The sequence below is a fragment of the Pongo abelii genome, chromosome 17 (assembly GCF_028885655.2).
Source record: "Pongo abelii isolate AG06213 chromosome 17, NHGRI_mPonAbe1-v2.0_pri, whole genome shotgun sequence".
Taxonomy (NCBI): domain Eukaryota; kingdom Metazoa; phylum Chordata; class Mammalia; order Primates; family Hominidae; genus Pongo; species Pongo abelii.
The window spans coordinates 35,707,074-35,734,118 of NC_072002.2; the positions used below are offsets into that span (position 1 = coordinate 35,707,074).

Sequence of the window (27,045 nt, forward strand, 5' to 3'; positions counted from 1 at the left end):
TTTTTAATTTAAGTTCTGGGATACATGTGCTGAATGTGCAAGTTTGTTACACAGCTGTATACGTGTGCCATGGTGGTTTGCTGCACCTACCTACCAACCCTTCATCAATGTTTTAAGCCCCGCGTGCATTAGATATTTGTCCTAATGCTCTCCCTCCTCTTGCCCCTCACCCATCCTGTGTGTGTGTGTGATGTTCCCATCCTGTGTCCATGTGTTCTCATTGTTCACCTCCCACTTATGAGTGAGAACATGCTGTGTTTGATTTTCTGTTCCTGTGTTAGTTTGCTGAGAATGATGGCTTCCAGTTTCATCCATGTCCCTGCAAAGGACATGAACTCATTCTTTTTTATGGCTGCAAAAAAAAGGTATTTTATAAAGGCTTTTTAGGTAGATTAATTGCCTAGATGGTTAACTGTTGTAAAATTCGAGTTGTAGTATTCAACTGCTTAAGGATCCAGGGCATATTTGTATTCTGGATACTAGTCCTTTGTTGATTGGTCAGAGTATGTCTTATATTTTACCCATAGGCTCTGAGTGAAGGCACAGGATTACTATAATGAGATGAAAACTTCTATGTGTAGAACTGAACGCTGGCACTACGAACAAAACATCGGCACTAAGACACAAGGGCAGGTGCTTGATAGGGCTGTGGAAGCCAGTGGGCACACCAAGACCACTCCAGCTGTCTTCCCCAGCTGGCACCAGGGAGATGATTCCACTCTGCCGCTAAGAGCAGTGTGGCTTGGCTCGGCACTGGCACAGTGCAGTAGCTCCCGCCTGTAATCCCAGCACTTTGGGAGGCCGAGGCGGGCGGATTACCTGAGGTCAGGAGTTCGAGACCAACATGGTGAAACCCCATCTCTACTAAAAATACAAAAATTAGCCGGGGGTGATGGTGGGTGCCTGTAATCCCAGCTACTTGGGAGGCTGAGGCACAGAATTGTTTGAACCTGGGAGGGGCGGAGTTTGCAGTGAGTTGAGATCACGCCACTGCACTCCAGCCTGGACGACAGAGCGAGACTCTGTCTCAAAAAAAAAAAAAAAAAAAGAAGAAGAAGAAGAATAGTGTGGCTCAAAACTGTGGCTTCAGACCTCCCGTCAATTTGACTGTGCTGGCAGGGAACTGTGGGAAGTAGAGGCAACCAGGTGGAAGTTCTTCTCAAGCCTCTCCAAGATGAGTCTGGAATAGGGAAAGCCCTTGGCATCGTCTACCAAATTAGCTCTTGGAGATCTCACCTCACTTGTTTTACCTAAATAGTTGAACCTGTTCCATGACCAGCCCAAGAAATTAGTTTAGTGCCGAGCAAGAGTAGGTAAAATCAGCCATATTTAACCACTTTTTATGGCTTCAGGCCTGTTTCCATTTCTCATCAATTCACATCCATGATTTTAGACACACACACATGAATTCATCTTCCCATCTACATCTCCTTGTTTTTTTTCCCAGCTAAGCTGCACTAGATCGTCGGGCCCACCAGGTTGGCCTCAAAACACCCCAAGGCCCCCGGAAGGAGCTGAGCCAGAAGGGCAAAGCCAGAGCCAAGCAGACCGGGCATCGAGGCCTGCCCTTCTGCCAGCTCTCCTGCCAGGTTCGCTGGCACCACAACAGAGTGATGCCTTTGATTTTTTTCCTCAGATCATGCTACAGTGATCTTGACTCTTACTCTGTGCCGGTGAGCTGTGAGAGTCTGTTACAGCCTGTTTGACCTTTGTAGTAAGAAACACTGTTAGTTTGGCTTTCTTCCTTCTCCCTCATTTTAGTGCAGGTTAATGCAACAGTGCTCTCAAGAGGCACAATGACACCTTTTTAAAAACGAAACTAGGCTTGAAAGTGCAGACTTTAGTTCAGGGATATAAAAATAAATGTATTATATGTGTTAAAAAGATATTAGCTGTACCTCCTATCTTTAGCCTTTTTTGGAAAGTTTCTTTTCTCCCTTTGAAAGTTATCTTAAGCTACTTTTTCATCTTATACATTTTATTTTATATATATATATATATATATATATATATATACACACACACATATATTTTAAGATGGAGTTTCTGTCGTCCAGGCTGAAGTGTAGTGGTGTGATCTCGGCTCACTGCAACCTCTGCCTCCTGGGTTCAAGCAATTCTCCTGCCTCAGCCTCCTGTGTAGCTGGGATTACAGGCTCACGCCATCATGCCCAGCTAATTTTTGTATTTTTAGTAGAGGTGAGGCTAGAAGTCTGAGATCAGCCTGAGCAGCAGGGAGACCCCATCTCTCACAAAAATTTTAAAACTCTAGCCAGGTGTGATGGTACACGCCTGCAATCCTAGCTACTCAGGAAGCTGCAGTGGGAGGATTCCTTGAGCCCAGGAGTTCAAGGTTGCAGGGAGCTTAAATTGCGTCACTGCATTCTAGCCTGAGTGACAGAGTGAGACCCTGTCTCCAAAAACAAAAAGAAAATGGTCTGGTATGGTGGCTCACACCTGCAGTCCCAGCACTTTGGGAGGCTGAGGCAGGATGATCGCTTGAGCCCAGCAGTTCAAGACCAGCCTAGGCAATACAGTAAGACCCTGCCTCTACAAAAACGTTAGCTGGGCATGGTGGCACGTGCCTGTAGTCCCAGCTACTCAGGAGGCTGAGGTGGGAGGATCATTTGATCCCAGGTGGTTGAGGCTGCATTAATGCTTACAATAATTTGGGGACTCAGGGTTAAGTACAGTGCCTGAAGGTGTGACGTTGTAAGGGGCAGGGCCAGGATTCACACCCAGGTCTACTGGCTCTCAACCGTGACTACACATTGGAACACTCTGAGGAGCCTTAAACAATATGACTGGATCCTGGGCAGTCAGACATTCTGACTGAACTATTTCTGGGATGTGTGGCCTGAGTGTGGAAATTTTTACCAGCTCCCCAGCTGATTCTAACGTGCGGAAGACATTGGGAATCTTGCTCAGTGCATCCTAAAATCTCTTGGGTGTCAGTATATTAACACCCCACAGTTAAAATCTCAAGACAGAAATAAGATCATCCAAAATTAAACTTTTAAGGAAATTTGGCCTGGTGGAGACTAGTTTATCTTACAGATGCCAGAGTTTGTGAATTGGGTCTGCAGAGACGAATGCTGGGGGCCAGTGAGGGCAAATGTTCCTCTCAGCATGGGTGTGAACAATTCTGCCTCCTCTACTGGGATAGGGGAGCTCATTTTTCAGAAATGCGTTTGTCCACCCATCCGGGCTCTACATCCCATAAAAGCCATTCTCTCTGACACATGGGGAAAAGGGAGGCCAGTCACCTGCTCTGCACACTTCCTTCTTGTCCTAGATCACAGTGAAAGCAGTGAAGTGAGCCAGTCAGAGGGAGAGCCCTGGCCTGACATCGAGAGCTTCAGTAAAATGCCTTTTGATGTCAGTGTGCATGACCCCAAGTACAGTTTGATGAGCCTGGTGTATACTGAGAAGCTGGCAGGGGTCAAACAAGGTCAGTGCAATCAGCCAAGTTCACCTCCTCTCCGGGTCAAGGGGACACTAACTCAGGGCGCCTATTACATCTCACTTTTCTTTCGCTCTTATGCGCATCATTTTTTAAATTTTCATAACTGTTTCTTAGGGCATAAATTACAGAATACATGGAAAAGTCATTTTGGGGAAAAGGGGACTTTTCTTTCCAGGCATAGGGAAAACGTGTTATCTCATGGGATGGCTTTTTGCCCCTTTATACACAGAAGTGATAAAGGAATCCAAAGTTGAAGAGCCCAGGAAACGGGAAACTGTGTCCATAATGCTGACCAAATATGCAGCCTATAACACCTTTCACCACTGTGAACAGTGCCGCCAGTACATGGACTTCACTTCTGCCTCCCAGGTACCATCCCACCTTCGCCCTCGCCCTCTGTCACCCAGTATGGATTTTGTATGCAAGGATGGGGGGTGGAGGGATGAAAAATAAGGCCCCTAGTTTCAGGCCTCTGGTAAAGGATAGTTTACTCATAAGGAGGAGCCACTCATTGGTGAGAAAAATGCATGAAGGCTGGGTGCAGTGGCTCACCCTGTAATCCCAGCACTGTGGGAGGCCGAGGCGGGTGGATCACCTGAGGTCAGAAGTTTGTGATCATCCTGGCCAACATGGTGAAACCCCGTCTCTACTAAAAATACAAAAAATTAGCCGGGTGTGGTGGCACATGCCTGTAATCCCAGCTACTCAGGAGGCTGAGGCAGGAGAAACGCTTGAACCTGGAAGGTAGAGGTTGCAGTGAGCCGAGACCACGCCACTGCACTCCAGCCTGGATGACAGAGTGGGACTCCATCTCAAAAAAAGAAAAAAAAGCGCAATGCATGAAGCGATAATTAAATGAATGTTGGGTTTATTTGGATTGTGGGAGGGAGAGGAGGCAGCTTAGTTTTAGTGTCTTGAATTACTTCTTCAGATGGTTACACGTGTCATGTTTAGGTTAGGGAGTAGCTGAGATGTTTATTTGCAATCCACATATTACAGTATATTTGATAAAAGGGTTTCCCCCTCTTCCCTTTGGATCACTGACTAAAATGGCACTATTATCTCAGATCCACAGGGTGTGCCCTTTGAGCTGTGATTCTAACAAGTCTGTTGATTTGCACCAACCTAGTCATATTCTCACACCTGCGTGGGGTGGCTTGGCCAGTGGAGTCGGTTTGTTTTATGCAGTGAGAACTGAGACATAGGAATGAAGAACATGGGCCAATAACCCTTAGTATGTGGCTTCTTTTTGGCCAGTGCATCTTTAAGCACAAAAGATGGAAAGGCAACAAATGATAGTAATATCCAGAGCTTACTTCTCCAAATTCATCTTTATTTTTATGACTTGGCTCTGAACACACAGAAACAACTCCTGCTTCTGGTAGGCCATACTGACTCCCCTAAACCTGTTTCTGCTCTTCAGGGCCAGGTTGTCACCCTTTTCCCACATCTCATCCTGAAATACAAATAAGTACTAGAAAGGATATACTTTAAAAAACTGATCGAATCATTCTGCCCTTCTAATACAAGTGACCTTTTATATCCCATTTGTTTTCTTGGTGTTACTGAAAACTTTTGGTGGGCTGATTTGAAATAAGCTCATAAAAGCTTTATAGAATATAGAAGACCCAAGTCCCCTGGTCTACAGATTATAGGTTTTTAGAAAATCTCTTTATTAGAAACCCTCTATTCATAAAGTTTCTGTGTGACTACAGTACTAAGTAGTATATTCCCACATTTCTGAGGCAGAATAAACTAGAATTAAGGGAAGAAGTGTAATGTTATTTTTCTATGAAATATAGTCTTTTGGTTAAAACCATTGGGAAACCTACTTCGATTCTAGTTGCTGATAAAAATTTATGGTATCCTTTTATTAAGCCAAATCTTATCCACATTAAAAGCGTGAAAAGACCTATTATATAATTATTCACTGAGATAGGTTTCTGAAAAAATGTGAACTCTGCAGCACTTTAAATGTAGGTCAGATTTATATTTGGCTTCAGTGAGTCAAATAGTCTGTTTTCTGAAACCAGAGTTCTGGGCTAAATGATTGAACCTCTTCAGCATCCACTGTAGCCCGGAAAGATGGGGCTGGAGAGGCATTTTAATGTCAAACCTGATATTTAGAAAGCTGATATTCATTTGATCTGACCCACATAGAGCAGAAGTGTTTCCCTCCAATTAACAGGGGACCTTTGGGAATGCATACAGAGCAGGACATCCCACAGATATATCTGACCTCTGCACAAGATGGAGCAGCTATGGCTCTGAGAGCATAAAGAATGCAGTGCCAGGCAACAAGTACTTCTCCCACTGAGGCTATGCAGGTGCAAGATGGCGGGCTGTCATGTCAGTGGCAGCTCCTAAATGAAGTGTTTGCCTTATCAACCTTTTAGAAGTGGCTGCTCACAGCCTGCTCTGGTGGCACTTACCAGTTCATGTTAGTTTCCATCTCTTAATAACAACCTGAAGGAGTGGCCTGAAGTTTGGAAACTGGGCTTACTTATGTTCCCTCCCTTTCTTCTTTGCAAATGTAGATGTCTGACTCCACCCTTCATGCCTTCACATTCTCTTCTTCTATGCTGGGAGAAGAGGTTCAGCTCTATTTCATCATTCCCAAATCCAAAGAGAGTCATTTTGTCTTCAGCAAGCAGGGCAAGCACCTGGAGAGCATGCGGCTGCCCCTGGTTTCAGACAAGGTGGGTGAGAGCATCTGGACTGCCAGGCACCAGACCTAGTTCTTTAAGCATCCTCAATCTAGAGGCTTTAATTTCCCCTTGTGGTCTGTATTTTTCCCTTTCAGCAGAATTTGAATGCAGTCAAGAGCCCAATTTTCACTCCTTCCAGTGGTCGACATGAGCACGGACTCCTAAACCTTTTCCACGCCATGGAGGGCATCAGCCACCTTCACCTCCTGGTGGTCAAAGAGTATGAGATGCCTCTGTACCGCAAGTACTGGCCCAACCACATCATGCTGGTGCTTCCCGGCATGTTCAATAATGCAGGCGTGGGTAAGGGGCCCCCCTGGGATGGGGAGAAGGGCTTCGAAGATAAACTGAGCTCCATTCCCCTTTCAGATTCCCCTGCCTCTAGAAATTGTCCTGCCCTCCTCACCACTCTTTGAAAAAAAAAAGCTTTTTGACTCTTACTTGAATTTGAGCTTTCTTTTTCCCTTTATCTGCACTTTTGCAGAATTAACTCTGAGGACTAGTAATTAAGGAAGAAGTCACTGGTGTACTGAGCACCCTGGGAAAGTTTGGGATTCCTCCCCATGTAGGCTGCAAATGTTCCTGAGCTGAGCACTCTGGGGCAGGAATGTAACCATGAGAAAAAAGATGGTCTAAGGGAGAGGCAGCATTAGTGGTTCACCCAGATCAGGAGGGGCCCCTAGGTCATCTCATCTTTAAGGCACGTAGCAAGTTATAGGGGGCTGCTGTACAACCAGGGAGCTGGAAGCATTGTTACTGCCTATGACACAGGAATGTGCCTGAAAGAAGTCCTCCTGCTTTCCTCCTGGGGTTTAAGAGCAATGCTCTGATTTCTCAAGGGGGCCAGTGCTTGTTGTATGTATGACAGAGCTGTGGAGACTGGAGATGTCAGAATGCCTTCGTTTTCCTTTCTCAGGCAGGACATCTCTAACTGAATCCAGTATTTTAGAGCTGCGCTCTTCTGGACACTTCTTGCGCTGCAGTTCTAAACAGTTTGGCCCATCTGCTTCTGTCGGTGCCTCAGTGCCAAGTCAGGAGCTGCTTGTTCCCATTTTAAAGGGAAGTTATAATAACACCCAGGCTAGAGCTGGACTGGAAGGCAGATAAGACCTGAGTAGTTTTCTTGAACCCACATGTTTCTTCTCTCCAGGGTCTCATCTTTCTCCACTGTCTCCCAACTTAGCCTCTGCCTCTCCCTTCCTTCTTAGGTCTCTCCATTTCTTGTTCCTTTCTATGCCTTTTCATGTCCTTCAACTTCAAACAGCCTTAATATGGGCTTAAAATATTTTCAAAAATGGTTTTGTTTTGAATATAATTGTGTTTATCACTTTATATCAAGTGAATTAAGGCTTCTGTATATTTCTGTTCCTTCAGCCTCCCCAAAACCACCTATACTCATACTAACTGAAGCCTTTTTCTGTATGAATATGACCTTCTTCTGTGCCTGCCTGATCCTTAGGAGAAAGTTTTCTCATCCTAGATCTGACCGAACTATTTAGTACTAGTTTTACCATTTTTGCAATAATTTGGGGAGAAAGAAGCCAACACACATATGCAAATGAAATATACAAACTATTATTTTTATTTTTGGTAAAAATCACATAACATAAAATTTACTGCCTTGGCCGGGTGCGGTAGCTTACGCCTGTAATCCCAGCACTTTGGGAGGCCAAGGTGGGTGGATCACCTGAGGTCAGGAGTTTTGAGAGCAGCCTGGCCAACATGGTGAAACCCCATCTCTACTAAAAATACAAAAAAAAAAAAAATTAGCTGGGTGTGGTGGTGTGCGCCTGTAATCCCAGCTACTCAGGAGTCTGAGGCAGGAGAATCACTTGAACTCAGGAGGTGGTGGCGGCAGTAAGCCAAGATCACGCCACTGCACACCAGCCTGCACAAGAGTGAAACTCTGTCTCCAAAAAAAAAAAAAAAAGTACTGCCTTAATACTTCTAAAGTGTTAAAGTTCAGAAGTGTTAAGTACATTCACATTGTTTTAAGACTGATTTCCAGAACTCTTTTCACCTTGTGAAACAGAAACTCTATACCCATTAAACAACTCCCCATTCCCTCCCTCCCCTCAGCGCCTGGCAGCCACCATTCTACTTTCTCTAAGTGCCTCATATCAATGGAATGGTACAGTATTTGTCCTTTAGTGACTGACTGGCTTATCTCACTTAGCATGTCCTCAAGGTTCATCCATGTTGTATCATGTGTTAGAATTCCTTCCCTTCTTAAAGGCTGAATAATATTCCATTTTATGTATCTACTACATTTTGTTTATCCATTCATCTGTCAGTGGACACTTGGGCTGTTCCCACCTTATGGCTGTTGTGCATCATGCTTTTATGAACACAGGTATACAAATATCTGAGACCTTTCTTTCAATTCTTCTGGGTATGTATCTAGAAGTCAGATTGCTAGATCATGTGGTAATTCTATTTTTAACTTTCTGAAGAATCACCATACTGTTTTCCATAGTGGCTTGCACCATTTTACCTTCCCACCAACAGTGCACAGGGATTCTAATTTCTTCACATCCTCACCAACACTTTTTTTTTTTTTGAGGTGTTTTGCATTATGATTTTGTTTTGCATTCCCCTAATGATTAGTAATATTGAACATCTTTTTGTGTGCTTGTTAGCCATCTGTATATCTTCTTTGAAGACTTGTCTCCAAAGTCCTTTGTTGAAACATCAACTGAATTATTTTGTTGTTGTTGAGTTGTAGCAGTTTTTAAAAAATATATTCTGGGTATTAACACCTTATCAGATATATTCTTTGTAAAGATTTTCTCCTAGCCGGGTGCAGTGGCTCACACCTGTAATCCCAGCACTTTGGGAGGCTGAGGCGGGCAGATCACCTGAAATAGGGAGTTCAAGACCAGCCTGACCAACATGGAGAAACCCCGTCTCTACTAAAAATACAAAATTAGCCTGGCATGGTGGCACTTGCCTGTAATTCCAGCTACTCAAGAGGCTGAGACAGGAGAATCACTTGAACCAGGGAGGTGGAAGTTGCAGTAAGCTGAAATCGCACTGCTGCACTGGGCAACAAGAGTGAAACTCCGTCTCAAAAAAAAAAAAAAAAAAGATGTTCTCCCATTCCATGGATTGCCTTTTACTCTATTATTTGATTAAGTCCAGTTTGTCTATTTTTTTCTTAGCTTTTGTTTTTGATATCATATGTAAGAGATCACTGCCAAATTCAATGTCACAGGCCTTCCCCTATGTTTTCTTTTAAATGATTTATAGTTCTAGCTTTTATGTCTAGGCTTTGATCCATTTTGAGTTAATTTTTGTGTAGGGTCTAAGGTAAGGGTCCAACTTCATTCTTTTGCATGTGACTATCAGGTTTTCCCAGCACCATTTTTTTTTTCTTTTAAGACAGGGTCTTGCTCTGTCACCCAGGCTAGAGTGTGCAGTGATACGACCATAGCTCACTGTAGCCTCCAAGTTCTGAGCTCAAGCAATCCTCCCACCTCAGCCTCCTGAGTGGCTAGGACTATAGGCATATGCCACCATGCCTGGCTAATTTTTAAATTTTTTGTAGAGACACGGGTCTATGTTGCTCAGGCTGCTCTCAAACTGCTGGCCTCAAGTGATCCTCCTACCTCAGTCTCCCAAAAATGCTGAGATTACAGGTGTGAGACATCATGCCCAGCCCCCAACTGTGTTTGTTGACAAGACCGTCTTTTACCCACTGAATGGCTTTGGCACCGTTGTCAAAAATCATTTGACCATATATGAGAGGGTTTATTTCTGGGCTTTCTATAGGCCCAGATCAAAACTACCATACTGTTTGCATTACTGTAGCTTTGTAGTAAGTTCTGAAATCAGGAAGTGTGAGATCTCTAACTTTGCCTCTCTTTCAAGATTGTTTTGGCTATTTGGGGTCCCCTGAGATACTGGATGAGTCGCAGGATGGATTTCTGTATTTCTGCAAAGTCTTTGGGATTTTGATAGGGACTGCATTAAGGCTATGTGGATCACTTTGGGTAGCACTGATATCTAATATCAAGTCTTCCAATCCATAAACACAGGATGTCTTTCCATTTATTGGTGTCTTCCTTAATTTCCTTCATCAATGCTTTGTACTTTTAACTGCACAAGTCTTTTGCCTCCTTAGTTAAGTTGATTCCTAAGTCTTCAATTCTTTTTGATGCTATTGTAAATGAACTCTTGATTTCCTTTAGATTGTTCACGGTTGAGGTATAGAAATGCAACTGATTTTGGTGTTGATTTTGCATCTGCATCTTTGCTGGATTCACATATTCGTTCTAAAGGGGATTTTTGGTGGAATTTTTAGTTTTCTATGTATATGTTACCTGGGAACAGAGATAATTTTACTTCCTTCCTCTTTGGTTGCCTTTTTTTTTCTTAATTTCTCTGGCCGTGACTTCCAATATTATGTTAAATAGAAATGGTAAAAGTGGCATCCTTGTCTTGTTCCTGATCTCAGTTTTGGAAAAGCTTTCAGTCTTTCACCATTGACTATGATGATGTTAGCTGCGGGCTTTTCATATACGGCCTTTATTATGTTGAGAATGCAAACTATTACACACACGTTCTTGGAAGGTAGATTTTCCTAAATCCCAGTTTTACCCTTGATCTTTTCACACTGCTTTGGGTTCTTCCATAGATTTAATAGCTTTTCTTTCATTTATCACCTATATTTTGTTTCATTTTAGGATGGCCCACTCATAAAATTTGGCTGATTCCTGACTATCATCTTGATAATCACTAACATTGACCGAGTACTTAGAGGGTGCTAGGCGCTATCCTGAGCATCATACAGCAACCCTATGAGATCGCCATTATTATTGCCTTCTTAGAGGTGGGGAAGCCAAGGCACAATGTGTTTAATTTGTTCAGGGTCACATGGCTAGAAAGTGGTGGAATTAGGATTCAAAATCAGACAGTTTGGCTCCTGTCTATTCTCTTAATCTCTACACCATATTGCCTCTTACAAAAGGCAGATCTAGGGAAAGGGTGCCAGTTTCCAGAGTCGTCGTCTTCAAAGAAGCTGCTGTCAGTTTCCTTGAAGTATCTAAAGCAGGAGACATATCAGTGGAATTGGCATACCCACTCACTGCAGCCCAGTTAACTCCGTAGTACAGGACATGTGAGTGGCTGCTTCCAAGTCTGAGAGAGCCTCTTGTCATGCTTCAAGGAAGTAAACAGTAACAGCATTTCCTAGATGTGGATTTCTTTGTCCTATGAGGGAAACTGGATTCTTGCAATACTTTCAAAGTGTGGTTCATATCATTTGCATCCTCAAAGATATCTCTGGTTTCTGGCCCTTCACCATACCTACTCAAATGCACCTCTAGTAATGGACTCTAAGAATCTACATTTAAAAGTGATTCCCCAGTAACACTGGTTTGAGAGCCACTGCTCTGAACATTTGGTTGGCTCCCACCTGCATGGTTCCCATGTGAACAGGCATTCTGTGGAGAGAATATAGCTGCCTGTGGGGCTTCAGCCAAGCCTGAGTGAAGGATGTGTGGATATGCAGATGTGGTTATGTTGCCTTCCAGGTGCTGCCAGGTTCCTCATCAAGGAGCTATCATATCACAACCTAGAATTGGAGAGAAACCGCCTGGAGGAGCTAGGCATTAAACGCCAGTGTGTCTGGCCTTTCATCGTCATGATGGATGACTCATGTGTCCTATGGAACATTCACAGTGTTCAGGAGCCATCCAGGTAGACTTCCAAGCTGTTCTGGGGGCGTATGACACAATGCTGTAGACAGGACAATACATTTCTTGACTGCAGTTACATACAGAAGTAAGTAAGAGAGAGACAGCTTTCCAGAGCAAAACAGTCAACCATGAGACCACCCTCACTAGAACATTTTGTGGTGACTTAGGAATCTTTTAGACATTCAGTAGCCCATTAAATTCCTGGACCATTCTGGGATCACAGCATTGGTTAGCTATTAAAGTCTACTGAGGCGAGGCACGGTGGCTCATGCCTGTAAAATTCCAGCACTTTGAGAGGCCAAGGCGGGCTGATCATTTAAGGCCAGGAGTTCTAGACCATCCTAGCCAACATGGCGAAACCCCATCTCTGCTAAAAATACAAAAATTAGCTGAGCTTGGTGGCGCATGCCTGTAGTCCCAGCTACTTGGGAGGCTGAGGCAAGAGAATCACTTGAACCCAAGAGGCAGAGGTTGCAGTGAGCTGAGATTGTGCCACTGCACTCCAACCTGGGTGACAGAGCGAGACTCTGTCTCAAAAAAACAAAAATAAAGTCTGTTGAGACACTACGATTTACAGAGAAAGACTGCTGACATCTCAAATCAGGAGACCTGGTTTTAGCCCCAACTCTGTTTTTTGTTTATAATTTTTTGTAGAGATGTTGCCCAGTCTGGTGTTGAACTCCTGGGCTCAAGCAATCCTCCCGCCTCGGCCTCCCAAAGTGTTGGGATTACAAGTGTTAGCCACCACACGCAGTCATGCTTCTTAACTGTCTGTATGAAAAAGGAAAGTCATCTCACCTCTCCATATCTCAAGTCCATCACCTGTAAAATTACGCCTGGGCCAAAATCAGTGGTTCTCTTCCTGGGGTAGTGCCCCCTCACATTGCTAGGGGGTGCTGGTCGGGGCATCTGTGAGGACCAGAGAATGCCAAACTTTTTAAGAAGTCCAACACAATAAACCCTCAAAATTCAATAGCACTCCCATTGCGACACTGTGCCAGCTGACCTTTAAGCCCCTCCCAGCTCAAACATTGTGATTTTGTGTCCTTGTTCCTATTTTGGATTTGAAGCCAGTGAAATTTTCAAATATTCCTTATTATACACAATTACCAGAACTGGGAAGGATACCTCTATGCTTCCAACCTCCGGCTACCTCTTCTTTGGCAACTCTTTATTCATTGTTCACTCTGACACAGGGGCCGGATTTCTTTCTTTGCCCGAAAGTGATAAGCCCCATCCCAAAAGGCAGTTTCTTTATAATAGTGACAGGCAGTGTGAAAACTGGGCTTGACATTCTTCTCCATTTGCTAATATGAAGTAAATCAGTTAATTTTATCCTTGAGAGTATTACTGGTATATAGTAGTGTGTAGACACTTCACAAATGATCCTCTCTTCTGTAATATTTATCAACATCTTATATAAACTATATTTCATAGCCAGCCCATGGAAGTAGGAGTTTCCAGTAAGAATGTGTCCTTGAAGACTGTCTTGCAGCACATTGAAGCCACACCAAAAATTGTCCACTATGCAATCTTGGGCATACAGAAATGGAGCAGCAAGCTGACTTCTCAGAGCCTAAAGGCCCCATTCTCTAGGTGTCACGTGCATGATTTCATTCTCCTCAACATAGACTTGACTCAGAATGTGCAGTATGACTTCAACAGGTAAGTCAGGCCTCATGGATGCAGGTAATCCTGGCATCTACTGATTGCTTCTGCCCAGCTCTAGCCTCTGTAATGCTTTTATTCGTATGTCTTCAATTGAGAAGCTGACTCTTTATGTGGGCAAGGAGAAAGGGGGATCACAAGCCCCAAAGTGTGCCCCTTTATCACCAAACTGACCTAGACCTTAACAGGGGTTACAATGTGAAATGCTTAGAGAAAACACTTTAGCCATCTCATTATTCAACAAGAACTCAAGACACAAAAACTACTGACTCAAGTCAGTGTGTGGACCCACAAACATCTAAGACTAAGCCTCCTTCACCCTCCAGACTCAGAAGGAAATCACTTTTCCTGAATGTTAGTAGGATTCAGGGAAATCCCACTGTAGGGAAAAGGCAGCAGATGGGGATGAGCAGGGTAGCCATGGCCTTGCCTCCCAAATAAATTATGTCCAGGTTCCTACAAAACCTGAGAGGGCCAAGCAAGAAGGCAGGAACCATAAAGTCCTTATGCCAACCTTACGGTTATAGAATAGCTGCTGCTTTCACTTCTGTTTTAAATTTGACAGAGGCTTCATCCTGCTTGTAGCCAGAAATTTAAAACTGGGAGCACCTCTGCATTCCTGTTTTGCTGGAGTGTATCAAATAGGAATATAGTCCTGTTTTTGCACAGGGATACCTAAAACCTGTGACTTGGCTGGGACAAAGATCATCTCACTTTCCCCTTCCTTTAAAGGCTGTAATGCCCAAATCAGAGTTTCTCCAGGTCAGTGTTACGAGGGCCAGCTCCACAAAAGCAGGGTTGATTATTTTAGGCTCCTAATATCTTGCCACACATTTATTTCTCTGTGTATAGTTATCATGGTTAAGATATGCCAGCCGAAGAAAACTATTGTTGTGGTTACAATTTAGGTATTTCTGTGAAGATGTTGACTTTAATCTGAGAACGAATAGTAGTGGCCTGCTCATCTGCCGCTTTAATAACTTCAGTCTCATGAAGAAACATGTTCAGGTTGGAGGGCAAAGGGACTTTATCATTAAACCAAAGATCATGGTGAGTACCGCAAGCTTGATTCAAGTGCTGAAAATAAGCACGATGATAATGACTATCTTTGTTATTAGATGTTGGCATTAAGCACTTTCTATTTTATTAGAAAAGTGAAATAACACAAGGGAGTTGTTTTTTTTTTTTTTTTTTTGAGACAGTGTGTCCCCTAAGCTGGATGGAGAGCAGTGGCGTGATCTCGGCTCACTGCAACCTCTGCCTCCTGGGTTCAAGCGATTCTCGTACCTCAGCCTCCCAAGTAGCTGGGATTAGAGGTCCGTGCCACCACGCTTGGCTAATTTTTATATTTTTAGTAGAGATGGGGTTTCACCATGTTGGCCAGGCTGGTCTTGAACTCCTGACCTCAAGTGATCTGCCCACCTTGGCTTCCCAAAGTTCTGGGATTACAGGCATGAGCCACCACATCCGGCCATTAGGGAGTTCTTAATGTCAAATTTTCAATCTCATTTCTGTTACTGAGACTCATCTAGCGCCAAAACATTTGTTTTGACAATCCAACAAAATTACTTTAGATGTCAGCCTTAAATCTAAGTTTCTTTGGATTTAAGCCTTAACACATCCTTCAAAGCTTTAGTTTCAAGATGGCAAACTTTACATTTTTACTTTCTTTTTTTCTGAGACAGAGTCTTGCTCTGTCGCACAGGCTGGACTGCAGTGGCGTTGATCCCGACTCGCTGCAACCTCTGCCTCCCGGGTTCAAGCAATTCTCCTGCCTCAGCCACTATGCCCCACCACATTTTTACATTCTTTATGTAATACACGAGAGAAATATAAATCAAGATGCCAGTCTCGTCCTTTGCTAGAAGTTTCTTAAAAGACAGTAATATAGATCAAAACCTGTATTACTACCCTTTTCTAAGAAATCTACTGAATCTAGTAATTCACAGCATGTGGGCTACTAGTGGAGCTTAGAAACCTCTTTGCCATTTTTTTGGTGGGGTTGTGGGGTGGAGTTAGGATGAGATAGGATTTAACCCATACACACTGTAAAAGGCTTCCGATTGGATCTCACAATGTACCTGTTAAATGTGGTAACTTTCAGAGAAGCCTGCTTTCTTCTGCCCTCGCTGTGTGTAACTTACATTAAATCCTATTGTACTATTCCCAAGAGAAAAAAATTTTCAGGACCCTTTACTAACATACATTTGAACCTAGCACCCCTCACTGTGCTACTGCTATTATTTGGGGACTGTTAGGATACAATTCAGTGTTTCCTCACCTGTTTAATCCAGTGACAGACAAGTTTCCCATGATCATCTCGCCTCTGATTTCAGGTGTCAGAGAGCTTAGCACCCATCTTGCCCCTTCAATACATCTGTGCTCCCGACAGTGAACACACGCTACTGGCAGCCCCTGCACAGTTTCTCCTGGAGAAATTCCTTCAGCACGCCTCATATAAACTCTTCCCCAAAGCCATCCATAACTTCAGGAGTCCTGTGCTGGCCATTGACTGCTACCTTAACATTGGACCAGAGGTAAAAAGGGTGTGGGGGATACTGTGCTTACCTACATCCATCCATTTCTTTCTCATTTTAGCTGTTTGCAAAAAAGGAGCCTGTGACATGAAATATAAATCAAGATGCCAGTCTGGTCCTTTGCCAGAACTTTTATTAAAGATAGTAATACAGATCAAAACTTGTATTTCTACCCTTTTGCATACTCACTTATGCAAAGGCTCACACAACATGCAATGGCAGTTTGCCCTCCCCATGCCTATTTTATTTCCACAAATGAGCCAGATAATATACAACTCAGCTGTCAGCTCCTCTGAGAAGCCTACCTCAGTGACTTTGGGCAGCAGTTGCTTGCTCCCACTTCTCTTAACATTCATCAGATTATATTGTAATTATGTGGGTTTTTCTTCATAGAAGTGTGAGTTCTTCAAAGACACACAACGTCTTAGCCATTGTTTTAGACATACATAAGAGGAGCTCAGTGATTACTGAACAAATAAATGTGTACCACCTGAAGCCTTTAGAGGTGGCATTTCTCCACTTCCCACCCCTTGGACTTCTTTCTAAAATTTTTCACGTTTTAGTTTTTTTAAAACTGCCACTTGCACCTCCAGGCTCCTGCAACTGAGCTGTCCCTTTAGAAATGATTACTGTACTACATCCTCCTTGTAAAAAATGTTTTAAAATCATAAGAAAGTAAAGTCACCTGCCAGAAGAACATTTTGGTGTACTACATTTCCTTCCACGGCTTTTTCTTTGTATGTATTGAAAAAAACACACATATCCATACACATACTCTTTTAATGCTAAAGTCCAACTGTATACAGTTTGGAAATTAATTTTTAAAATTTGACAATGTAAACATTTTACATTCCCATTTTTATGTTTCAATAATCTACACTGTAGATTGGGTAATGAATTATAGAATTTTAGAAATAGAAGGAACCTTAAAAACCATCAAATGTAAAGGCCAGGCATAGAAGCTCATGCCTATAACCCAGCACTTTGGGAGGCTGAGGTGGGAGGATCACTTGAGGCCAGGAGTTCGAGACCAGCCTGGACAACATGGTAACACCCTGTCACTACAAAAAATAAAAATAATTAGCCAGGTATGATGGCACATGCCTGTAGTCCCAGCTATTCAAAAGGCTGAGATGGGAAGATCACGTGACCCCAGGAGTTCAAGGTTGCAGTGATCTGATTTGTGCCACTGCATTACAGCCTAAGTGACAGAGACCCCATCTCAAAAAAAAAAAAAATAAACCCACACCCACGAGATCTAATAACATCTTTTACAGTATGTATGTAAGTACTGTAAAAGATGTATGTAATTTACATGTCTGATCCAGATATTCCAATTCCCCTATCCTAGAGTCCAGGGCTCTAGGTATTAACACAATGTCAATACTTAACAGCTAACATTTACTGAATACTAAGTTATTTAATTCAGAAAACATCCTATGAAACAAGTACTATTGTTATCTCTACAGATGAGGAAACTGAGGTATAGTGAAATGAAGGAGACTGCTCATTGTTCCATGGCTACTAAATGGAGGAACCAGTATTTGAACCCAAGCAGACTGGCTCATGCATTTAGCCATTCCACTGTTTTAACTCCCAACTATCTTACTTACTTCTCTGTAATTTTTGCAGTTATCATCTGTTCACAGAAGCCAGATAGAACCAAAAATTTAAATTAATGCACTGTCTTTTTTTTTTTGAGATGGAGTTTCATTCTTGTCACCCTGGCTGGAGTGCAATAGTGCAATCTCGGCTCACTGCAACCTCCACCTCCAGGGTTCAAGCGATTCTCCTGCCTCAGCCTACCGAGTAACTGGGATTACAGGTGTGCACCATCATGCCTGGCAAATTTTTTTTGTATTTTTTAGTAGAGACGGGATTTTGCCACGTTGGACAGGCTGCTCTCCAACTCCTGACCTCAAATGATCCATCCACCTCGGCCTCCCAAAGGGCTGGGATTACAGGCGTGAGCCACCGTACCCAGCCCATGCACTGTCTTAAGCTTCTATCCAATTGAAAATTTAAGTATATCTAAATGGAAAGCTGATCAAAAATATTTTTTATTCTCACCAATAAGGCAATCCAAACATTTAATCTTTCCTAAGTATGCTTTTTTTGTGGAAGGTAGTTTTTTAAATTTGATAAAGACTCTTAAATGGAAGGGCTTGTTTCTTACTACTAATTTGTCTCCAATAGTCCTTTATTATGAGAAATAAATAAGAGAAGCTTTAAACAGGTTAACACCTGGCACGCTACATAAAAGAGGCTGCAAAGCTTAACTAACCAAGCCATTTAAGTTAACATTGGAAAAAACTCATCTCCTTTACCTTATCCTGAAATAGACAAAAAGGAAGGTACTGAGTCATTCTGCTGAACTGCAGATATTTTGCTTGCTCTTGAAATGCCCATGCTATTTCTGCTTGATGATTTCAGGTGGCCATATGCTATATCAGCTCCAGACCCCACTCCAGCAATGTCAACTGTGAAGGGGTGTTTTTCAGTGGACTCCTTTTGTACCTCTGTGACTCTTTTGTAGGTGCTGATCTTCTTAAGAAATTTAAATTTCTAAAAGGTAAGTCAAATTTAGTATCTTGCTTGTAATTGCTATTGGTTCCCACTGAGCAAAATACAGAAGATAAAGATATTTTTAAAAAGCACTTGAGGCCAGGTGCAGTGGCTCACGCCTGTAATCCCAGCACTTTGGGAGGCCGAGGCGGGTGGATCACGAGGTCAAGAGATCGAGACCATCCTGGCTAGCACGGTGAAACTGTCTCTACTAAAAAATACAACAAAAATTAGACAGGCATGGTGGTGTGCGCCTGTAGTCCCAGCTACTGGGGAGGCTGAGGCAGGAGAATGGCGTGAACCCGGGAGGCGGAGCTTGTAGTAAGCCGAGATCGCGCCACTGCACTCCAGCCTGGGCAACAGAGCAAGACTCTGTCTCAAAAAAAAAAAAATAAATAAATACAAAATCAGCCGGGCATGGTGGCGCATGCCTGTAATCCCAGCTACTTGGGAAGCTGAGGCGGGAGAATCGCTTAAACCCAGAAGGCAGAGGTTACAGTGAGCCAAGATCGTGCCATTGCACTCTAGCCTAGGCAACAACAGTGAAACTCCATCTCAAAAAAAAAAGAGAGAGAGAGACTGGCCTAAGAACAAACTAAGATTAAACATCACAGATAATCCTTATAAAATGACCTTTGAGATCAGTGAAGAAAGTGAGGTTCAGAACACTGTGCAGCATGAGAACAGGGAGCGGGCTTGTGGGGGGACTGTGCATTCATTCATTCACTTATTTATTTATTTATTTATTTAGAGACTTATTGGGGATGGGGGAGTGGTAGATTTTGCCTCCCAGGAGACAGAGACACTTCTGATTGTCACACTAGAGGCTGCTGCTTGCTGGCATATAGTGGGCAGAAGCCAAGACTGCAGGATGTTTAGATTCTAAACATCCTACAAGACACAGAACAAGGCTAGGTGTGATGGCTCACGCCTGTAATCCCAGCACTTTGGGAGGCCAAGGTGGGTGGATTGGCTGAGCTCAGGAGTTTGAGACCAGCCTGGGCAACACTGTGAAACTCCATCTCTACTAAAATACAAACAATTAGCTGGGAGTGGCGGTGTGCACCTGTAGTCCCAGCTACTTGGGAGGCTGAGACAGGAGAATTGCTTGAACCCAGGAGGCGGAGGTTGCAGTGAGCCAAGATTGTGCTACTGCACTCCAGCCTGGGCAACAGAGCGAGACTCTGTCTCCAAAAAAAAAAAAAAAAAAAAGGAAGACACAGAATAGCCCCCACAACAAAGAATTATCCAAGCCACAACAAAGAATTATCCAAGTCCAATAGTGCTGAGGTTCAGAAACCCTAATCTAGGAGGAACAAATGAGAAACATAACATTAGTTATCACAGGGAAGAGGGAATGTGGTTGGAAAATTACTTACTTTATACTCTTTTAAAAATTACTGAATTTGGGCTGGGCGCAGTGGCTCACACCTGTAATCCCAGCATTTTGGAAGGCCGAGACAGGTGGATCGTGAGGTCAGGAGATCGAGACCATCCTGGCCAACATGATGAAACCCATCTCTACTAAAATACAAAAAAAAATTAGCTGGGCCTGGTGGCACACGCCTGTAGTCCCAGCTACTTGGGAGGCTAACGCAGGGGAATTGCTTGAACCCAGGAGGCAGAGGTTGCAGTGAACCGAGATCGCACCACTGCACTCCAGCCTGGAGACAGAGCAAGACTCCATCTCCAAAAAAAAAAAAAAAATTACTGAATTTGCAAAACTACTTAATAAAATTAAACAATTCTGATAGATTGCTTATCCATCTGTTGGTTCTCAGATGTGTTAGCTTAGGAAATATAATCAGAGATAAAGTTCATTATAAACTCAATCCCTGAGCCTAGGACATATTTCTGTCTTTTTTCCTGAAGGTGCTACGCTGTGTGTCATCTGCCAAGACAGAAGTTCCTTGCGCCAAACAATTGTCCGCTTAGAGCTAGAAGATGAGTGGCAGTTCCGCCTCCGGGACGAGTTTCAAACTGCTAACAGCAGTGATGACAAGCCTCTCTACTTTCTTACTGGACGTCATGTATGAGCTTTTGAAGAGACCAAAAACAGCAAAAAGATGCCTAGGTGGGATGGGACAGAAACAATTTGGGATTTTTTTTTCCTTTAAAGTACAATCACTGCGGAGCAAAGTGCAACATATTTGTCTAAATTCTCCAAAGAACTCCCCAAATCTGATCCAGGTCTTTGGGGACATCACTTTCCTTCAGTTCCAATTACAGGACCCTTAAATTCAGGTAAACTCTATCCTAGGCAGTTATGCAATTACTTAAGGTACGGTCTGCCCATGGGATCCTGAGGAGGATATAGTTTGGAGAGTGAATATGGAGTTTCCATTATTTTTTTCTATTATACTATGTTAGGGGGAAACTGACTGTCAGGATTAACTAGCCTGAATGTGTTACATGAGACTCATGCCATTGGTGTGGAATTAAGTGAAGATTAACGTTTGAGGCCTGAACCCTCAGTTTCTCTTCAGATCTGTACTTTGGTACAGTATTACTCAGGGGTTTGAAATGATAGAATGTAGACGATATTTGTATTTAAAAAAAAGAAATAGCTTTGTCTTTCTCTGTGCAGTGTTAGTTTAAGATTTATAATCTTCTATGTATTGAAACTTTTGGCAAAATTTCCACAGGAGTTAAAGTTTACTATTTAAACTGAACAAACAAATCAGTAAATGCAGAGCAGGCATTGTGTGCATTTATACATCTTCTCCTAGCCTAATTCCTTTGCTTTACCCATTCTTTAAATGTGTTTCCAGTCTTTAAGAATATCTTATCTATGAGACTATGGAACAGTGATTAATCTTTTGCAAGAACTTGATTAAGTCAGTTGAGTTAAGAAGCTTTCAGCAGGTAACCTGCACCCACCGTTTGGTTGGAATTAAGCAGTTGGCACCAGCAAACCTAAATGTCAGGCTGAGGTTCTGTTGCAGAGTGAAACTAGTTTGTTTCCTTTCAGGGACTCAAGCAAAGCTTCCTTTAAAAGATGCACTAAATATTACCACCTTACACTGACAACGCCACAGAAATTGCCGAATTGGGAAACAGCCATAGAAAGACAAATGTTTTTTTACTTAATCTTACCAGTGACTCTTGTGAGGAGTAAGGAAGACTGCATTAAGAGTCTTTTTGATTCATTAAAATCAGCAGGGGGTGTTTGTCCAGTATCGGCAATGGGAGGCATATGTTTCTACAGATTTCTCAAATATTTTAATCAAAAACATTACTTTTATTTTAGAAAGTGTTCTAGACAAAACTAAGTCTTAGAAGTTTACTCTTAAGTTACTCCAGTTCTCATCATTGAACAATCTCTTGAGAGTTTTCTCATTAGCCCATATTTACTACTTTATCCCCACTTAAAATGGCCATTTTTACTTGAATCGATCTTGTTTGTGACCTGAAACTACTGAGGGGCCTACTAAGCCTGCATTTACTTAGAACAAATAGTGTTAATTGACCAGCTTTATTATCTTACGACAACAAGGAGTTTACAAAGCTAGTGAAAAAATGGAATGTATTAGACTAAAAATGGTTTGCAGATCTCTTGGTTTTAATATAGCTACTTATAATGCTTTAACTGTATTTTGAAGTGAACAATTCCTTTTAACCCCATTTTTAATTGTCCTTCAAAGAGGACCTGCCTTATATATGCTTTAAAAAATACTCCTTAATTTTAGTACAGCAGAATTTTTGGTAAAGAGGTATGTTTTGAAGCAGTTTGGTTTAAATATGAATGTATTTCACTTGTTCCTGTTTTGTTGAAAGGGCCTAATGCAAATAATACCAAGAAACCCACTGTCTGTGCAATATTCCAATAACATTTACATAGGGCAAATAAAATACTTGAAAGAATTCTAAAACAATTGTACCTGGGGTGGATGGCCTCTCAGGGTTTCTTCTGGCTTTATGACTTCATAGTTTAAATAACTTTTTTTTAAGTAGTTACATCAGATGCAGGTACTCCATTAGTTAGGGCTGCACTCTGAAAATTCAAATTATTATTATGAGCTCTTAAATACTATTTAACTCTGTGGAAGAGATATGCCAGAATAAAGCCAAAAGACCATCACCCCTATAATAGAGAAATTGACCTGCCTATTCTTTTCAAAGCCTATCTTACTAATGTTTGGATCTTTTAAAATCATCTTATCAGTATAATTCTTGAGTATGTTAGGTCCTTCTTTAAGGATAAAATTGCACAAGCACAGGACACCATGATTTGTATATATATATATCCTAGTGTGTTCAGCTTTAAGCTTTGCAATCCCTTAGGACACTGATGTGGGATGAATGGATTCGCTAGGCCCACACAGTAACTCACCTGTAGACCTGCTGAACCTCAGCATGTATGACAGTTCACACAGGTTAATACTGAATGTAAACTAAAAACTAGAAGAGAATTGTTGTAGTCAATTTTTTTTGGCTGTAATTTATGCAATTGCTTTTTGTGATTTTTAGAAAATGGGGCACCTGTGTTACTTTATTACTGTAAAATGTTCTTAACCAAAATTTGGTGAATTTCACTAGTCTACCTCACATTTTGTTAATGATTCAAAATTGTCTTGTGTCTACTGTTATGTTTTTGTCCTTTGATTTAATTTGCTTAACGTATTAAAGTTATCTCCCACCCCCTCCAAAAAGTTATTTTTTCTTTATAGTTTTTCTGGCATGTTAAGAAAACAAGCTCCCTGACTCTGGCAATGTCCTAAAAAGGCTGGAAGTCACATTATAGGTTGGAAAACCAAGATTAAAGAGGTGTTGAAAACATACATAGTAGATCCCAATCTTTTATTTGACAGATTGCAACTACACTCACTTTGATGTCCTTTTGGAAACAGAACTTTTTGGGTTGCTAAAACTAATACAAGGTGTTTGTTATTGTTAATCTCCAGTTAAAACTTCTCAAACTTTTTGAGAGCGTCTCAAAGTTGCTAGAACTATGTAGTATGAAGATGGTGTTGTTGTTATTGTAGTATGAATTATATCTTCTTAAAAATTTTTACCAACTTTTGAGAAGAAATAACTTTGTTGTCCCAGAAAAATGGCTTTCAATCTATTAATAAAGTGTAGTAAATTAAAAGAATTTGACATAGATTCCACGAAAACAATCTTCTAGGCCAAAGGACCCTCAGGAAGGGCAATAAATATTTGTAAGTGTAATGACAGACTTTCAGAGGAAAGTAAAGACTGCTGGTGTTCCACTATACATTCCAAAGCAGCTGCCTTGAAAAGACTATTAACTGTGAAACTGACTGCTGCAACATCACACTAAACTACTTAGGCCTGAAACAACATCCAGGGAATGAACATTTCTCAAGGTTCTCTTTAGACACAGAAACTGGAAACTGGTCCTTAAAGCTTCCTCTGAGTCTAGGAGAATACTACTCTAACACTGAAACCTTGGCTTCACTGGAAACAAAACAACAGTAAAAATACTGCTAAAGATGACTTTAGGAATTGCCTCTAAGGCCAAAGAAAAAGTCATTCACATAATAAATTCACTGTGTTCTCAACTATCAAGTGTTGAGTTAAAGCATCTACTTCAGTGACTATGACAATAGATAGTATTAAGTTAAAAAAAAAAAAAGGCAACACCAGTAAGTTGTTTTCTGACCACTTCATTCCAAATATTTTATTTTTACTAGTCCAATGTATTTTATTTTTACCAGAAGGGTGGTGGGGGTGGGGGGTTGCTAAAAGACAGAACTCATCCCTTTTTCTGCCAAAAGACTCAGGAGCCATGAGAAAGAAAATGTATGTGTGGAGTCACTACCCTAGAAATCAACTCAGCAATCTCAACCCTAGCTGCAATGTGGATGGGCAGGAATACAGCTGTGTTCCCATCCAGAAGGATAAGACTCTATAGCTGGGCAGCCTTGCAAAGTAAACAAGAACAATTAAAATAACACTGCAGGTTTGTTGTACTCACTGACTGTCCTTACAACAGTCAGGCTTTCAGTAGATAAACCAAGTTCACTCTTGCATATTATGAAGTAGTAAAAAAATACTGCTTTTTATCTGTGTGTCCATGCAGATGAAGGCATCACCCATAAAATCTTGTAGTTCCTGACTATATTTGTGGCTCTTACAATGTCTCTATGCTAGACATTTTTATAAACAACCAACAACTCATATGAGGGCTGCTAACAAAAAATGTATAAGCACCTTTATATCGTCAGCAATTACAGACTCACCCTCTTCTGCAGTCTGTGGCCATGAGTGTATACTCACTGTGTCCCTGCTGCCTCCACCACTCCACTGAGACTGCTGTTTTCCTAACATCACTTGGGCTCTCTTCAGTCTTCAGTTGTGGTATGACAGGGTTGACCATTCTTTGATTCTTGCCATTTTTCCCTTGGTTTCTACCACTCTCTTCTGGCTCTCCTGCCTTGCTGCTCATGCCTTCTTATGCAGTCTTCTTTGAGACTCTTAAATGATGGTGCACCTCACAACTCTCTTCTACCTTCTCATTTTACAAACCCCAGGGTGACCTTCTGAACCTTCAAATAAATAAGTAAACTCATAAATCTGTTTCTCAGAACCTTTCTCAAACTCTAGATTCACATATCCAATTGTATACTAAAAGGTGTCTCCACTTAGAGACTCTTTCTACAACCACCTTAAAATCTTGACCAGAACTGACGGCATCCCCATCCAATCCTCCCAACCTAATTCCCCTGTATTCCCATCTGTCAATCTAACTCAATTACCCAAACCAAAATTCCCACTTACCTTAACCTCTTTGCCATGATCTTTTTCTGGTTGTTTATAAATTCCTATCAATTCAACTGTGTCAATTCTTCAGTTTTTATCTTTTCAGTGTGTATCTGTCTCGTCTTCATCTCCACATCACAGCTTTAGTTCAGTGTTTCAACACTTTTCACACAAACTGCTCTTAATTATCTTCTAAGTTCCAGATTCCTTAATTATAAACCCTACCTCACAGGACTGTCGTAATGATTACATAAAATAATGCAGCACTAAACACACAGGGTCTGACACATAGCAAACACTCAAATGTTAGGTATTAACTAATAATACTATTCTTAGAGAAATACCTAAATTGTAAAATTTGGGAGGCTATATCTTCAGTATAAACATGAAAATAAACTGGTTTCTCAGTAACAGTAACATTTAAACCAACCACCCAATATACCCTCTTCCACCTCCAGGTCGCCTTGAAACCAAGTCAAAAGTAGTCAAAGTAGTATACTATTGTTTATGGAAATTGGACCTGTATTATGAGATTAACAGTTACTACAGAGTCTACACTATATCCCAAAATTTCATTGTTTTTTTTTTTTTTAAAAACCATGGTACCTGTCAGGCAAACAATGAGACCAGGACTGACTCTTCTAGAGTCTCAAGCCCAAAGGGAAATGATAGTATCAAAAGCTAGGGCCAGGTGCGGTGGCTCACACCTATAATCTCAGCACTTTGAGAGGCCGAGGGAGGTGGATCACGTGAGGTCAGGAGTTCGAGACCAGCCTGGCCAATACGGTGAAACCCTGTTTCTACTAAAAAATACAAAAACAAATTAGCCGGCCGTGGTGGCAGGCACCTGTAATCCCAGCTACTCTGGAGGCTGAGGCAGGAGAATTGCTTGAGCCCAGGAGGCGGAGGTTGCAGTGGGCTGAGGTCATGCCATTGCACTCCAGCCTGGGTGACAGAGTGAGCCTCTGTCTCAAAAAAAAAAAAAAAAAAAAAAAAAAAAAAAAAAAAGCTAGACCAGCATGATGAATCACAGGGAAATATTTACCATGCCCTATCATTCTACCCATACAAAATGTATAGAGTCTTATACTACTCTAGAAATTTTTTTTTTTTTTTTGAGGTGGAGTTTTTTGCTCTTTTTGCTCAGGCTGGAGTACAATGGTGCAATCTCTGCTCACTGCAATCTCCACCTCCGAGGTTGCAGCTATTCTCCTGCCTTAGCCTCCCGAGCTGGGATTACAGGTGCATGCCACCAAAACCAGCTAATTTTTGTATTTTTAGTAGAGACGGGATTTCACCACGTTGGCCAGGCTGGTCTCGAACTCCTGACCTCGTGATCCGCCTGCCTTAGCCTTTCAAAGTGCTGGAATTATAGGCGTGAGCCACCGCACCCAGTCTAGAAATTTTAAAAGCAAAAATTTATAGGGAAATAAAATGTATACCTGTTAATTTAAGGCCCTAAATTTTAGCCAGTTTTCAACTGAGATATGATCATTTCAGCTCATAAAAATAACCTAAGTTGAACCACAGTGGTAATTCATTCTTGGGCTGTGGGCCCTTCATTTATTTGAAACATCATAAAAGTACCATGTTACTAAAATAATCAGAAAGGATTTTGCCTTTGGAGATAAAGTTCAGCTGATTTGCTGCTGACATAATGATCCTTTGGCAAACTG

General features: G+C 41.8%; 2 protein-coding genes across 15 annotated transcripts in view; one reads left to right on the top strand and one right to left on the bottom strand.

Moving 5' to 3' along the window:
- The window catches only part of GREB1L (GREB1 like retinoic acid receptor coactivator), a 287,707-nt gene extending 264,412 nt beyond the window's left edge, over positions 1–23,295 (top strand). For 9 of the 13 annotated variants that reach the window (XM_054538185.2, XM_054538181.2, XM_054538188.2 and 6 more), the window contains 10 exons: positions 3,296–3,451; positions 3,696–3,835; positions 6,004–6,165; positions 6,270–6,477; positions 11,709–11,874; positions 13,311–13,538; positions 14,450–14,591; positions 15,878–16,078; positions 18,512–18,650; positions 20,516–23,295. In XM_054538185.2, coding sequence (XP_054394160.1) covers positions 3,296–3,451; positions 3,696–3,835; positions 6,004–6,165; positions 6,270–6,477; positions 11,709–11,874; positions 13,311–13,538; positions 14,450–14,591; positions 15,878–16,078; positions 18,512–18,650; positions 20,516–20,679 — 1,706 coding nt within the window. In that variant the 3' untranslated portion in view covers positions 20,680–23,295. The remainder of the gene's footprint in view (positions 1–3,295; positions 3,452–3,695; positions 3,836–6,003; positions 6,166–6,269; positions 6,478–11,708; positions 11,875–13,310; positions 13,539–14,449; positions 14,592–15,877; positions 16,079–18,511; positions 18,651–20,515) is intronic. The other 4 variants (XM_054538187.2, XM_024236074.3, XM_063716854.1 and 1 more) reach the window with 2 other exon arrangements.
- Positions 22,039–27,045, bottom strand: part of ESCO1 (establishment of sister chromatid cohesion N-acetyltransferase 1) — a 71,976-nt gene continuing 66,969 nt past the window's right edge. For both annotated transcript variants that reach the window (XM_054538191.2, XM_063716855.1), the window contains one exon: positions 22,039–25,155. In XM_054538191.2, coding sequence (XP_054394166.1) covers positions 25,115–25,155 — 41 coding nt within the window. In that variant the 3' untranslated portion in view covers positions 22,039–25,114. The remainder of the gene's footprint in view (positions 25,156–27,045) is intronic.